This window comes from Notothenia rossii, assembly GCF_949606895.1.
Source record: "Notothenia rossii genome assembly, chromosome: 4".
NCBI classification, from domain to species: Eukaryota; Metazoa; Chordata; class Actinopteri; order Perciformes; family Nototheniidae; genus Notothenia; species Notothenia rossii.
In genome coordinates, this window is record NC_136902.1 from 65,011,266 (window position 1) to 65,027,738 (window position 16,473).

Below are 16,473 nucleotides of genomic sequence, written 5' to 3' on the forward strand. Positions count from 1 at the left end.
TGCCATCACCTCAGCAAAGCGCGTAAGCGAGCTTCAGGCGTTGTCCGCGAACAGCACGTGTCTGAGGTGGAACTCAGATGGCTCAGGTGTCACCCTATGTCCGAGTACAGCGTTCCTCCCTAAGGTGCTGGCACGCTCTCATTTTAATCGGCCTATCCAGCTGGCATGGTTTGACCCCCCATCAGGAGAGGGGGAAGAGAGGTCAAGACTCTTATGCCCGGTGCAGGCCCTTAGAGCTTATGTCAAGACTACCGCAGGCATACGTCAGTCTGAACAGCTATTTCTGTGTTACGGTGGTCCTAGAAGGGGCTGCACGCTCTCAAAGCAGCGCTTGTCCCACTGGATCGTGGACGTCATTGTCCAGGCATACAAGGCGAATGTCCATCCCTTGCCACCCAGAGTAAAGTGCCACTCTACTAGGAGTGTCTCCACGTCATGGGCGACCGTGTGCCCCTGGAGGACATATGTGCCGCGGCCACATGGGCATCCCCGAGCACATTCGCCAGATACTACAGAGTGAATGTTGCCACCCCTCAGCCGTTGGGTGTGATCCTCCTGCTGAGTCCACCTAGGCCATCTCTATAGGGTAAGTACTCAGACTTCCTCGTGACTCTGTTGATATAAGTCATCCAGTGCTAAGCATCAGTAAGGATGAAATAGAACGATAGTTACGTATGTAACTACGGTTCTATTAATCCTGGATGACTGCCAGAGTTCTTGGTCACTCGGAATCTCGTGATTCCATAGGACTGAACTCGTTGACAAAACCGGAACTTATGCCTTCCGGGGTCATACGAGGTCACACGTGACTTTTTTGATATAAATATTCGACTTGCGCATGTGCGAGACAGAAGATATTCAGTGCTAAACACGGCGGTCATCCAGGATTCATAGAGCCATAGTTACATACGTAACTATTGTTTGATATGATATTTTACTTTTGTCCATCCAACCGAAAATCTTCCCTCTGCCCCACTGCTAACAAAAAATGGATTCTGTTACTCACCTGACATAAGAAACGTACGAGCTCCACTGCAGGTACTTGGGGATCGTGTCAAAGTTCACAAAGAATCCAGAGAACAGTAGCACAGGGATAGCTGTGACAGGTCCAACAAATGTAGCTACCTGTATAAGAATGCAGAGCACAAAATATGTCTTATATGTGCAACATGAGCCAAGGCATCCTATATTAAACATTCAAACATGCCGCACCTGTAGTGAGGGGGAGGCGGCCCCCACCAGAAGGCCCAGAGACTGAGCTACCAGGGCCGTGCAGATGGACAGGGCGAGGAAGAGGAGGTAGCGGGTGGCCTCCGGGGGCTGCTTCGTCATCCAGTACACTATGCTGCAGTACATAATGGGGCAGATCACCTAAAACCACATCAGAAGATCTTAGGTTTCATTATATTCAACATTAATAACAAAGTTTCCCAGCCTCTTCTCGATGCGGTTAAAAACAGATTCGAATAAATGGACAGATCTAAGTCCTTTCTCTAAATAAGGCTTTTTTAAAAATCTAATGTATGAGTGGAAACTGCACTGAGCCATATCCACAGCGAGGTTATACTTAGTTTAAGGAATGTTAGAACATTTTAAATATACTTATATTTAAAGTGTACAAGAACAGACACACCTTACCAAACAAATTTCTTTTTGTCTTATATTTCAGGTATTAAAGAGGAAGATCACGCATATATATTGGTGGGTGATGTGCAATACCACAGTGAAAGGGCTATAGGAAAAGTATGGATATCATGATACTACTTTGTAGAGTTGAATCTGATTTAAAGTTATGGAATATGAAACACAACATGCAACATAATATATTCATAGATTTACAGTAAAAATGTGTTTAATTTAGCTGGAGCTAGCCTCTGAATAATGCAGGAAGTTTTCACACTTTGTAAATGAAAAGTGTGAACTACATGAACTAACTGACAGTTAAACAAAAGTATTCAAAGCCGTTGCATCAACCAGGTAGTACCTTTAACTCACACTAGAGTGCAGTAGTGTACTCTGTAAAAGTGTAACATGTTTGTGGACCCCCAAATATCTGCTTACCTGGAATGGGATATCAGCCATGGTTTTAGCCAGGTAGTAAGCTTTCAGGCTGTACCAGTAGTTTAGATGTTCCCTCAGGAAAACAGACATCTCTAGAGGAACTAACAGATGGTGCACAAAAATAATTCACAATTATCTGTCAATCCATTCACAACATATGGGATTTAGAAATGGCTCTCTGTTCTGTATAAAACTGAAAAAAGACAAACAAATCTGGGTAATTTCCTCCCCTCAATCAGACTCACAGGTCAACACGGTCGGCATTAGCGCTCCAAACATGATGAAGAGCATAGAGAAGAAGAGGAACCCAGTGTTGTTAAAGACCTTGCTCGCGTCATTGCCGATGTTCAGATAGAGCAAGCCTATTAACACACCTATGGCGATGTGGGAGATCAGTCTGAGGTGGGTCAAAACCTGAGAGCAGAACAAAAGCAGGAACAAATGAAGATCCACTCCTAGACAACTGCCTGGTTGTTTTTGGGTAAAGTTTCTTGTTTTTAGATGACTCAATTTAGGTAAAGACCAGTGCTTAACTGTTATATACATGATATGACTCACCTGGTCTCGACATATAGTAATGAAGGTTCTCTTGAAGAGGATACAGAACTGTGTAAATGTGCTTGTGGCAAACGTATGTCTCTCTATGTGTCCGGTATCCTGGATAAAATGGAAGCAGATAACCCAGTAAAATGAAAAAAAATGATTAATGAATAATTATGCACAACATCAAAAAGAGCAGGACAATATATTCTGCTGTCAGGAACCCATATACACACCTCTGGGCATACATTTTGCCCCAGAAACCTGGTGGTAATGTGTTGATAAATAAATACATGTATGTTCAAAGAACAGAAGCTATAATATAGTAGAATATAGTGAGTACACTGCATTCACTATATTCTAATATATTCTAGCCATATTATAGTGCTGTACCGTAGTATTTTAACTCTATTTTATTCAGTTCTATGTTATGTTCCTGCACTATGTAAATGGTTATTTTTTAATGTATCTTTTACCTGATCATTTATCTTATCCCCCATATAAACCAAAACGTGGCATGTACTGTAGGTTAATATGTTCTGGTTTTTGTGTCATATTCTATACTTTACATATATTATAAGTCTACAATAATACTGACAAACTAATGCCTGCTCCGTCACATCATTAGTCTGGTAAACACTGTTAACATGGCTCTGCTATTACTAATCTACGATGGAGTATTAGGGCCACACACAAAACCCAGAGAGATTTCGAGAATAAAGTCGTAATAATACGAGAATAAAGTCATAGTTACAAGAATAAAGTCGTAATATTACGAGAATAAAGTCGTAATATTACGAGAATAAATTCGTAATGTTACGAGAATAAAGTCATAATTACGAGATTAAAGTCTTAGTTTCATAAGGGACTTGAGAAGGAGACAACAGGAGCGTCCTGCAATAAAACGAGGAATGTGGAGCATCTTGTGAAGCAGTACTTTAGGTTTCTCAAATAACTAAATACTTAATCTTTTGGCACATCAGCATCAGATTATCATAAGTATTAGAACTTTGAAAAGGTTGTGCAAGAAACTATGTCTATTATTTTGAAGAAAGAACCAAAAGAACTTGGAGGAGATTGTCTCCTTTCTGCAGGAGGAAATGGCTGGTTCTGGCCGACTACAAGGCTATCGTTGGTTACATCTACGAGCTGTTCAAAGGGGATTTGTTGTTTCACAAGAAACAATGAGACTTGTAATCAAGGCTTTGGATCCAGAAGGAGTCGAACGATAGCCTTGTAGTGGAATCGGAATGAGCTCCCAATTGAAATCAGGAGAGCAGATCTTCCGGCGCAGACTGAAAACTCATCTCTTTCGACTCCACTTCGAGCGATAGAATTACTAACAAAGAATTACTAACAAAGCACTTATATACTAACAAAGGACTGGCTTATCTAAAGCTAGTTGAGTAGCACTTGACATGTTTTAGCTCTATGAAACCTGATGTACTTATATGATTCTGTTTTCTTCAAGTTTGTATCTTGTTGGTCGAATGCACTTATTGTAAGTCGCTTTGGATAAAAGCGTCAGCTAAATGCAATGTAATGTAGGCCTACAACACACTCTCACTCCATAATCGTCCAGGAGTGACGTTTGGTCAGGGTCCTGTGGCGTGCAGTTGTGACGCTCCTAGGCTCCTTCAGCTTCATAAAGGGACGCAAATAGCTTTCAACTGATTGCAATGTATTCCCATCTGCGGCGGGATTTGACGCTCATGGAAGCACGGCATTCGTTTGTGTCGGCTGCCCTTAAAGGCAATGTGAGCGTCCATTCCCATTGGATAACGGAGAATTGTACACCCGGAAGTAAGTATTCCCCTTACTGTCGATTCATTTTACAGTGATATCTGCACTACTCATCGACTAAAAAACACCAGATTATCCTTGATAATTACACAACATTGATTGGTTTAAATTGTGTGCAATGCTTTTGTATTTTTCCCCTTCGATTCGGAGAAACAAATATTTTTTCGGAGTAAAGGATGGCAGAATCTACACTACCCAGAATCCCCAGCTATCGTTTAGGACTACACCTTGTGCTCTGTTTGACAAAGCCCGTTTTTTTTCACCATTCATTCCAATTGCTGGCGTCTATGTCACGTGATCTTCAAATTTCTCCCTGCAGAAAAAAAAAACATGGCCGAATTTCGTTTTATTCTCGGTGGAAAATGCCTATTTTAAAGTTAGTTTGGCCATTAAAATGCGTTTTGATGTCATTTGATGCGAGAAATATGAGTTGTTATTTCAGAGTATGTGTGCAGTGGATGTATATGATCTTTAGTTTGCTAGTTATTACGAAGATTACTTCAGGAAATTGCGTCCATAGAACGTTTTCATTGTTACCAAGGTGGTTGCTAGGGACGCTGCTATCGATATTATTTCTGTTATGTTGTGTAACTGTTTAATGGTGTTATCTTTATTGCTACCCCCTTCCCCGTCAATATGGGGTTGGTTGGTCCACAGCGCAAACGTATTAGTTTAACAAAATCTGCATCTAAAGATACGTTATTTTTCTCTGTGCAATTCCAGTCTCACATCTCACATCACATCGTCATTAACATATAGACCGAAAACATTTTAAAAAATAAAAATAATACTTTATTCCGAGTGTGCTTGCTTTTCTCTTGGAAAGTCATCACATAACGGCATTGTAATACACGGTTCGGCTGCATTAAATATTACATATCTGCCGTAGTTCTCTATTTATAGAGCCCTGATGAGAAGACTTCTAGACAAACATGAGGAACTGCCGCCAACACTGAAAACGTGACGTGGATCATAAATATATCAGCAATTAAACAACATCTTACATTTCTTTTCACACAATACGTCTCTTTGCAGGATCAACACTAATTCGGCTGACTTTTATATTTGATCCAATTGGTAGATAGGCTGTATTTTTACCATAAAGGTGCACTCCTGATATAAAGGGACACCTGGTGGTTAAAGTATGTTATTGAATGTCCTTATTTTTATTATTAGATATTAATAGGATCCCTATAAAGTATATTCATTACTCGTTATTCGCTACTAATAGTTAATTAAAGACTGTATATATAATGACTATTTTGCACATCCCTTTCAAGATTTCAAGATTTTCTAAGGTTTATTGACATACACAAACGGTGTAGTTATGCAATGAATGAAAAACTTGGGTCGCAGGTTCCTCAATAGTGCATTACAAGACATCTATCAATATTTGTGCATACCTCCAGCAATGTTAACTATGTTGAAGCACTTATTTTAACTGATATTATACATATGTATTATACTCTTATAGGATGTATATAGATATTTTATCTCCGGCCTTGTCAGGTATTGAACAATCAATAAATAAAGAACAAAGAATTATTAAATATAAAACACAGAATTTGTGTGATTATACTAAATGATTTACAAATAAACACCACTGCATATTTACAACTGTTACACATGCTGATGTAACGCAAATGTTTCCAACTTGGGATCAATAAGGTATATCTTATCTTAAGATGATCGATGGCTACTGCTATATTTGCAAAATTTGCCTCTGAACCTTGACAAGACCATGTTTTAGGCTTATCAATTAATGTAATGTAATGTAATGTAATGTTATCAATTAACAACAGTAGGGGTCACAAACATAAGACCAGCTGTTAAATAAAGCTCTTCTGACCTTAGCTGGCATGTGGGTATATATATTAATGCTGCCCATTATGGGCACAAGCAATTTTTACCCATTTATTAATTATATGTTTTACATTTGAGTGTTTCCTATCCCCTAAACCTCCAGGGATGTACACAGTATACTGGCAACTTCTTATTATGGGAAATACGAAAACGTCTTTTAAAACTACAACTCCCAGTAGAGACGTGCCATAGATAGAGAACATGTTGCGGAACACAATATCGATAGCAGCGTCCCTAGCAACAAGTAACAAGTAGTTAATAATAATAAAATACATTAAGAAAAAGGCATTTGAAACAGTCATCAAAAAGCAACACAATCTACCTGCATTGCATTACTCTAAACGTGTAATAAACGTGCTTTAACCAGTAGGTGGTTTGGGTTAAAAAGCTGTCAAGTTTACAGTGTTAACAAAATAAAATATACTGCTGTTTCTGGTTTAGTTTACGACGGATATATTTTGTTTTTGTTTTGATATTTGTAACACAAAAACGATGTAAAAAACCCACAGCAACACAGAAAAGATGGTCTTAACATGACCCAGCGGTCTAGTAGTTAATAGAAACAATAATATGAAAAACAAAATATTACTACTAACTTTATTGTGAAATTCAAACTGAACGGTAAAAGAATAGTTTCCGGTCTATTCTGAGCCCGATCTCTGTAGATAAATAAACAGATGTGTAATATATTTAATGCAGCCAAACCATTTATTACAATGCATTAATGTGATGACTTTCAAAGAGTAAAGCAAGCACTGCTGAATAAAGTATGATTTTATCTTTTACGAAACGTTTTTTTTCATATGGAATGCAGTTGGAGTTCAACCAATCACAGAGCTTGAGAACTAATCACGGGGTTTGTCAAACAGAGCACATGGTGTAGTCCTAAACGATAGCTGGGGATTCTGGGTAGTGTAGTGTCTTCTGCCATCCTTTACTCCGAAAAAATATTTGTTTCTCCGAATCGAAGGGGAAAAATACAAAAGCATTGCACACAATTTAAACCAATCAATGTTGTGTAATTATCAAGGATAATCTGGTGTTTTTTAGTCGATGAGTAGTGCAGATATCACTGTAAAATGAATCGACAGTAAGGGGAATACTTACTTCCGGGTGTACAATTCTCCGTTATCCAATGGGAATGGACGCTCACATTGCCTTTAAGGGCAGCCGACACAAACGAATGCCGTGCTTCCATGAGCGTCAAATCCCGCCGCAGATGGGAATACATTGCAATCAGTTGAAAGCTATTTGCGTCCCTTTATGAAGCTGAAGGAGCCTAGGAGCGTCACAACTGCACGCCACGGGACCCTGACCAAATGTCGCTCCTAAACGATTATGGAGTGAGAGTGTGTTGTAATGTAATGTAGTCGGCCAGAACCAGCCATTTCCTCCTGCAGAAAGGAGACAATCTCCTCCAAGTCCGCTTCTCAAGTCACTTATGAAACTACGACTTTAATCTCGTAATTATGACTTTATTCTCGTAACATTACGACTTTATTCTCGTAATGTTACGACTTTATTCTCGTAACATTACGACTTTATTCTCGTAATGTTACGACTTTATTCTCGTAACATTACGACTTTATTCTCGTAATGTTACGACTTTATTCTCGTAACTGTGACTTTATTTTCGTATTATTGCGACTTTATTCTCGAAATCTCTCAGTTTTTTTTCTTCTAAGTGTGGCCCTAATACTCCGTCGTACTAATCACTACTGATACAAAAAATATTTTATTTTATTAATTTATTATTATTTTCTAAATTAATTTTTTTCTTTTGTTGTTTGTTTTTGCCTGTCCTTGTTTGTCTACCCTCGCTCAAAATGTAAAGCGTCTTTGAGTTCCAGAAAAGTGCTATATAAATATAATTTATTATTATTATTACACTAACCATACCATGTTACTTTTATATTTCCTATTTTCTTATTTTCTTCTTATTTAAGTATACCTCTGAGTATGTATTATTTAATTTACTCAATTATTTGTACTGTTGCTGTCCTTGTGCAGCTGCCACAACCGAATTTCCCCTCTGGGTTTTAAAAAAGGTTTATCTTATCTTCCCTTTTTGGCTTTCTTGCCTGAAGTGAGATTAGAAGATAACACTCTCATCTTTGTAATGTAAATGTGAAGCTACAGCCAGGAGATGGTCATCTCAAATTAGCTGAAAGACTGAAAAGAGCTTGCCTGGCTTCTTCCAAATAGCAAAATCCACAGGACCTGCCGCTGGCTGCAGAAGTAGTATTGCCATTTTGTCCCAAAATCATCTTTTAACCATATCCTTTATATTAATATCTTACGAGTTGACGGTGGAACCACTAGCCAGTAATTTGTTCAACTTAATCCAAAAAATAAATAGTTGTTAGTGGAATTTTGTGTGTTTTTTTTTTTTCTTTATTGTAAAATTTAGCTTCTACCCGTTAGCTTAGCATCTGTTAGTGGTGATCTTTTGAAATGTTCACTTAAATATAATACAGCCATACTGGAAACCAGAAAGAGTCCCTTTTTATTCTGGTAGGTGGATATTGCTACATTTAGATGGAACCAGGCTAGCTGTTTCCCACTGTATCCATTTGTATGCTAAGCTAAACTAAGCTAACCAGTTGCTGGCTCTAGCTTCTGTAGCTAGTGTTCAGACATTAGTGTGTTATCAATCTTCCCATCTAACTCTTGGCAAGAAAGTGAATAAGAAAATATAACTTTATAAATATATTAACTGAAAATACAATTATTTAACGGGGCATATAAAGGTAAATGTAAAAGTTTGAACTTTTTAGGGGGGTTTCTCCTAGAACATGTTCAATGTGCTTCAATGTTAAAACAAATGAATTATTTCTGAGACCCCCTTTTTTTAAAAGGCCTCCCTCTCGGTAAAAAATAAATAAAAACTCTCCTTTGATAAGGGTTTGAGAAATAAGCTTTCTTAAGCTGTAGATGAACATCTGGGTTAGTACATTAAATGAACCCGCATGTGACGTAGGAAAGGAAGCCACATCCCAAGTTTTCTGAACAAAACCAGTCACATCTTCTACTACACACCTTGTGGCACTTTGTTGCACAGACAGATGTGCCATTGTTTTCACATTGATTCTTCTTCTCCTCCAATGCACACATTCCACCCTGGACTGCCTCAAACAGCACCGGATTCAGGTCTCCATACTCTCCTGATGCCACTTCAATGACTGCACCGGAGGCAAATGCAGAAAGACACAGATCATTAAGGAATTAGAATGGTTCTTGGGAAAGTGTAACAAAGACTTGTATAAATATTATGTGGACATACTGAAGTCTGCAGGGTTGTGGTAGGTAGGACAGTAAAGGCCCAGAGTCTTCAGATAAGGGATTAGGTAAGGGACTGTGCCTTTGTAGATACACTGTCCCTGACTGAGAATGTAAAGCTGAGGAGGAACACAATGTATTAAGGTTTGCAATTGACACAGACTGTTATTCATTTTATTCTGTTCCTTTGCCCTTTATAGGCAGACTTGTACCTTGTCAAACATCTCAAACAGTTTGGCACTGGGCTGGTGGATGGTGCAGATGATGGTCCGTCCTCCCAGCGCCAGAGAGCGCATTAGTGAGACCACCTGGTAGCATGACGCACTGTCTAAGCCACTGAACAGAGAGAGACACACAGGCAGATATTAATGAGCCATCTAAGAAGATGACATTTATGAGTCAAGACAAAGATATTATGAGAAAAAGCCCCTTTTATTGATTGAATTTTGTCCCCTGAAAGTTTTTTTTTTAATGTTATATTAACAGTAACTGGCCATTTTATGAACAAATATTTTGAGAAATGCTTGTAATTTGCGAATATATTCTCTTTTTAATAAAAATAAGATTTAAGTCAGTGAATTTGATGTTAGATATATTTTATAGTGGTAGAACTAGTTAAAATAAGTAGAAGCAAGTGCATACTAGGGTGAAATGCTTTTGTATTAAGAATTCAAACCGTCCAAAGGATGCTAATGTATTGAGTTATAAATTACACTATAGAACAATTCACGTTTTTGTTGGCACAGAGCCTAAAAGCAGATTTCCAAAGTTCGGTGCTACCTCTTATTACCAATTATTGGAGCAAGTATGATAAGGTCCAAAGCTTAAAGTGGACCTATTATGCTATATTTGAAAAAATATATTGTACCTATACAAAAAATGTCTGTGGAGTTTGTTGCAAAACAGATCACCCATTGTAGCCATGCCTCATACTGCTCATACCCCTCTATTGCAGCCCTGTTCCAAACAGGCTGATTCTGCTTTAAATGGAACGGCTGCTGCTAGCCACGCCCCCCCCCTTGACACGAGGCCGACGGAGGGAGGGAGAAACGGACGGAGGAAGCCGGAAGAAGAAAGTGAAGTTGGAGACACGCTGCAGAAAGTTCAGAGAGAGTCGGAAATCATCGAAACATACAGAAACGGTAGCATTGGACTGGTTAGCATAAACTGTACATTGACTGTATCATCATGTCAACCAGCTCAGATGGGACCCAAAGAGCTGATATGGAATGGGAGGAAACCAAAGCTGTGAGGAAGAAAAGGGCTTTGAGGGAAAAAGTTAGCAGACCAAGAACACAAAGTTGGTCGGATTGGTCGAGTGGAGCAGGCTTAAACAAAAAAACAAAAGGCAGTCAAAATGAAAAACAAGCAATTTCGAATACAGAACTAGAGCAGGAGTGGAAAGTTATAATAGAATTCAACCGGGATGGTGGGCATTACCACCCGATTCAACTGACAAAATCAATTGAGAAAGAAATGGGTAAAATCAAATTTGCCAAGTTTATGAACAACAAACGAGTTTTGATACAAGCAACCAGCAAGCAACAGCAGGGAAAAATACTTAAAATGACGACACTCAGTGGGGAAAAAATAAAGGCTCATATCCCAGGAGCAATGGCAATGTTGAGAGGAGTCATATCTGGAGTTCCACTTAATATGTCTATGGATGATGTTAAAAAGGAGATTAAAGGAGGAAAAGTTATTGAGGCAAACAGACTTATGAGCAAAAGAGATGGCACATTGAAGGAAACACTTTCAGTAGTTATTCAGTTTGAGAAAAATATACCAAAATCTGTGCAAATAGGATACATGAACTACAGTGTGAGGGAATTCATCCCAAAACCACTTAGATGCTATGCATGCCAAAGAATGGGACACACAGCAATGCAGTGTAAAGGAAAACTAAGGTGTGCGAGATGTGGAGGCCAACATGAGTATGGGAAATGTGAAAAAGAGGCAAAGATGAAATGCTGTAATTGTGGAGGAGAGCACAGTGCGGCGTTTGGTGGATGTGTAGTGCAGAGAGAAGCCAGAGAAGCTCAGAGGGTCAAAGTACTCAGTAAAGTCTCATATGCAGAAGCTCTAAAGAAGGTTAGGGAAACGGAAGCAAACAATCAGGCTTCTAGTGGAAGGGTTCAAAGAAACTTAGTACAGAGTGGTAGCAACATTTCAGAAAGGCAGGTTACAAATCAAAGCCAAGTACCTGTGGAAATTAAAGAAGATGATAGCATTCTCGTGGTAAAGAAAGTCAACTTTATGACATTCATCTGCCATACCATTAATGTTGCAGCACAGATGAAGAAGAAAAGTGACAGAATCAAAACCATCGTGCAGGCAGCGGAGAAATTCCTTAACATTAGAGATATAAAAGCAGACCAGATACATGAATTACTAGCAACAAAAGATGTGGGAGAAACGGACAACCAGGATGAGGGTTAGCACGTTGTTAATGGTAATTCACATACTCCAGTGGAATGCTAGAAGCCTCATAGCTAATGGACAGGAGTTTAAAAAATATGTCTATGAGTTACAAACATTGCCAGATGTAATTTGTGTGCAAGAGTCTTGGTTAAAACCTCATCTAGACTTTATGATTCCAGGGTTCAGCTCTATCAGATATGATAGAGTTAGCAATCAAAATGGTGGAGGGTGTGTTACTTTCATAAAGGATGGGCTGGCCTATAGGGTAGTCCCATCCCCTGACGACAAGGAATGTGTCATAATAGAAATATGCAGCCCAAGGAAAGAAGGGAACATAAAGCTTATCAATTTCTATAACCCGTGTAAAAATCTGGACATTGAAACCTTACAGACAATAGCAGGGACGGCTCATAGAAGGGAAGTATGGTGTGGTGACTTTAATGCTCACAACAGCCTTTGGGGAAGCAGTCAAACAGACAGTAATGGGGATGTCGTAGAAGAAATGCTAGAGGAAAGATCACTGTTTTGCCTTAATGATGGACAAAAAACAAGAATAGACGTGAATAGGGGGACACAATCATGTTTGGACCTCACACTGGTGACGGATAGGTTAGTTAAATCATGTGAATGGTATGTTAAAAGTGATTCTACCATAGGAAGTGATCATTACCCAGTTTTCACAATCATCAATACAAAGGTATGTAGACAGGAAGGGAGTGTATTTACCAGGTGGTGCTTTGGTAAAGCTGACTGGGAAACATTTAGGCTTTACTGTAAGGAGTCATCGCAATTGTTAACATTAGAAGGAAGTATAGAGGAGTGCTCAAATCAAGTCACAATGCACATTAAAGAAGCAGCAAATAAAACTATACCTAAAAGAACAACAGAGGGTAGGAAGAAAGTGGTTCCGTGGTGGAATGAGGAATGTAGCAGAGTCATTAAAGAACGAAACAAGGCATTTAGGTCTTTAAAGAAAAACTTGTCACAAGACAATATTTCAGATTATCAAAGGAAAAGGGCAGTAGCCCGTAAAACAGTAAAATACACAAAAAAGACGTCATGGAGAGAGTATTGTTCCACCATTGGAAGAGGAGTAAAGTTAGGGGATGTATGGTCGATGTTTAAACGGATGAATGGGAAAAGGAAGTCGGTTAAAATTCCCGCTTTGATTGATGGGGAGAAAGTGGCAGTGTCAAATGAAGAGAAGGCAGAATGTTTAGGTAGGGCATTTGCTGCGGTGCATAGTGGGGAACACCTTGATGACAAACATAGACAGCAAAAAGAGTGTGTATTAAGAGAAAATGAAAATGTGAGGGAAAAGAGACGGGATGATAATTCAGCTCTTGATGTAGACTTCTCAATAGCAGAACTTAAAATAGCTTTGCAAGGTACAGGATACTCAGCACCAGGACAAGACCAGCTATGCTATGCCATGTTCCGGCAGCTACCAGAGGAAACATTCAAATTAGTCCTGAGACTATTTAATCAAATCTGGAGAAACGGAGTCTTACCAATGAGTTGGAAAACGGCAGTTATATTGCCATTTAATAAGCCAGGGAAGGATCCTGCTAATCCCAATAATTACAGACCCATAGCATTAACATCACACTTATGTAAATGGATGGAGAAGATGATAGTGCATAGACTATCACACGTCTTAGAACAGAGAGGGTTAATAAGTCATTTTCAGAGTGGTTTTCGTAAAGGAAGATCCACAATAGATGCTTTGATTAGAGTAAGCAATGAGGTGGAAAAGACAGTGAAAATGAAAGAGGTTATGGCAATTGTATATTTTGATATTGAAAAGGCTTATGATTCTATGTGGAGGGATGGGTTGCTCATCAAATTGAGTAGAATGGGTGTTGGAGGGAGAATGTATAACTGGATCATGGCTTTTTTATCAGACAGAACATTCAGAGTTAAAGTAGGGGCAGAGGTTTCAAAAGAGTGCAGTATAGAAAATGGTATTCCTCAAGGGAGTTCAATCAGCCCGATATTATTTAATGTTATGATAAATGACATTTTTAGTAATTTGGATGGATGCATAAAATCTGCACTATATGCAGATGACGGGGCCATATGGATACGGGGAAGAAATGTTCCATATCTGTTTGAAAAAATAGGGAAAGCTATAAAGAAAGTGGAGACGTGGTCATACAACTGGGGTTTCAAGCTGTCAGCAAGCAAATCTTGCTTTATGAAATTTACGAATAAACGCAAGATGGAGACTGAGAAGCTTACATTATATGGAAAGCCGATGAGTGAGGTCAATGAATTTAAATATCTGGGGCTATGGTTAGATAGTAAATATACATGGAAAACTCATATTAAACATTTGGAAACAAAATCAAAAAAGTGTTGAACCTATTAAGAGCAGTGGCTGGATGTGACTGGGGGGCAGACAAACAGGCATTAATCGACATCTATCGGGCAATTATGAGGACAACACTGGATTATGGGTGTTTAATATATGCAGCAGCAGCAAAAACGTCATTACTAAAAATTGATAGGTTACAATATAAAGCGTTACGGTTGTGTATAGGTGCAATTAAGTCAACCCCTACTAATGCAATATTAGTTGAAGCAGGAGAGACTCCATTGGAGCTAAGAAGAGAGAAAATTGCTCTTGCTTATTGGGTCAGGTTAAAAGGAAGTGGGGAAGGAAATATCACAAACAAAATACTACAGGAGTGCTGGGAATATTCTAAATTTCCGGGGCGTGGGTTTGGATGGACAAATAAAGAAAAAATAAGGACATACGGCATGCATGAGTTAGAGTTTTCACCATCAAATCCATTCAGTAGTGTACCCCCATGGCTCTTTCCAATAGTAAATATAGATGTGAGTATAGTAGAAAAGAAAAGAGAGTGGCAAATAAATGAAGTAGGACTCAAAACAAGTTTGTACCTCAGGAATAATTATCACAATTACCTCAAAATATATACAGATGGTTCTAAAAACAAAGAAGAGTGTGTCGGAATTGGTATATATATCCCAGAATTTAAAGTGTCAATATCAAAAAGAGCATCAGACCAACTTTCAGTGTATACAGCAGAAATGCTGGCAGTAGTAATAGGATTACAGTGGGTGGAAGAGGTCAGACCAGACAGGGTGGTGATATGCACAGATTCATTATCCAGTTTACAAAGCATACAGTCAACAACAACTGCCAGAGAAGACATACTCATAGAAATCAATCACAGCCTGTTAAGACTTCACAGAAGCGGCATAGATCTGCAGTTCTGCTGGGTGCCTGCGCATGAGGGGGTGAAAGGGAACGAGTGTGCTGATAGATTAGCAAAAAGTGCACTACAAAAGGAAATCACATTACCAGTTCAACTTGGAAAAGGAGAAGGAAAAGCAGTTATTAAGAAGAAAGGGATGGAGATCTGGCAGAAAAGGTGGGAGAAAGACCAGAAAGGCAAAGAATACCATCAAGTGCAAAAGACAATTACAATTAATATTTATAAAGAAAGAAACAGAAGGGAGGAAGTAATGATAGCTAGGCTCAGACTAAATCACACTGCATTAAATGGTACGCTGTATGTCATGGGGAAAAGTGACAGTGACAAGTGTGGGAACTGTGGAGTTAGGGAAAATGTGGAACATATTTTATTACATTGTGTCACCTATAGAGTTGAAAGAGGGAAATTAAGGGATACAGTTTTAGAGGCAAAGAGGGAGTGGAATGTAGCGGGTATTCTGGGAACAGAAGGAGAAGGAGTAAGAGCTATCAGAAAAGCACTGTTCACCTTTTTGAGGGAAACTGGGATAGGGAAAAGAATTTAACAGTAGACCATGGATGATTTGTTTTTTGTTTTGTTTTATTTATTTTATTTTATTTTATTTTATGGTTTTCTTTTTGATATGCTGGTTTATTAGAGCAGTGGTTCTCAAAGTGGGGTCCGCGACCCCCCGGGGGTCCGTGGCACTCTGCCAGGGGGTCCGTGAAAAGTTTTCAGATTCATTCATTTAAATTATCATGATATCATTTTTTTTTCATTATTATTTTTTTTACAAAAGGCTTCATAGTTCAACAAATAATATTTTATTTTTTTTAATCTAAAATAGTTCATAGATTACGTTCTAATCTAACGAATCTATACATTTAAAAATCAAGCGCGTCACCCGTTACCATGGAAACAACAATAACTGGTACGTCAGTCAGAGAGCGCCACTTCTAGCATCATAGGATAACACGGCTAGCATACTACGAAGATGGACCGATTTTTAAAACGACCGGTTACGGCTACAAATGAAGTAAATGAAAAACAAAAGTTAGGAAATACGATGAGGAGTATCTCCAATATGGATTTATTGAAGTGGAAGGGAAACCGAAATGTCTGATATGCCTGCGGTGTCTTGCCAATGAGGCGATGAAGCCTGCCAAATTGAAGAGTCACCTCGAGACCAAGCATCCATTATGTAAAAAAAGACCGGGCTTTTTTTGAGAGGAAGGGCGAGGACTACAGCCAGCAACAACAACGGATGGTTAATGTTACGTCT

General features: G+C 38.8%; 1 protein-coding gene across 1 annotated transcript in view; it reads right to left on the reverse strand.

Moving 5' to 3' along the window:
* The window catches only part of LOC307037049 (ATP-binding cassette sub-family G member 4-like), a 75,111-nt gene that overhangs the window by 26,249 nt on the left and 32,389 nt on the right, over positions 1-16,473 (reverse strand). The window contains exons 7-14 of the mRNA XM_079677757.1: positions 9,759-9,882; positions 9,551-9,665; positions 9,307-9,449; positions 2,620-2,718; positions 2,307-2,475; positions 2,062-2,162; positions 1,213-1,371; positions 1,007-1,125 (exon numbers count right to left, since the gene is read on the reverse strand). Coding sequence (XP_079533883.1) covers positions 1,007-1,125; positions 1,213-1,371; positions 2,062-2,162; positions 2,307-2,475; positions 2,620-2,718; positions 9,307-9,449; positions 9,551-9,665; positions 9,759-9,882 — 1,029 coding nt within the window. The remainder of the gene's footprint in view (positions 1-1,006; positions 1,126-1,212; positions 1,372-2,061; positions 2,163-2,306; positions 2,476-2,619; positions 2,719-9,306; positions 9,450-9,550; positions 9,666-9,758; positions 9,883-16,473) is intronic.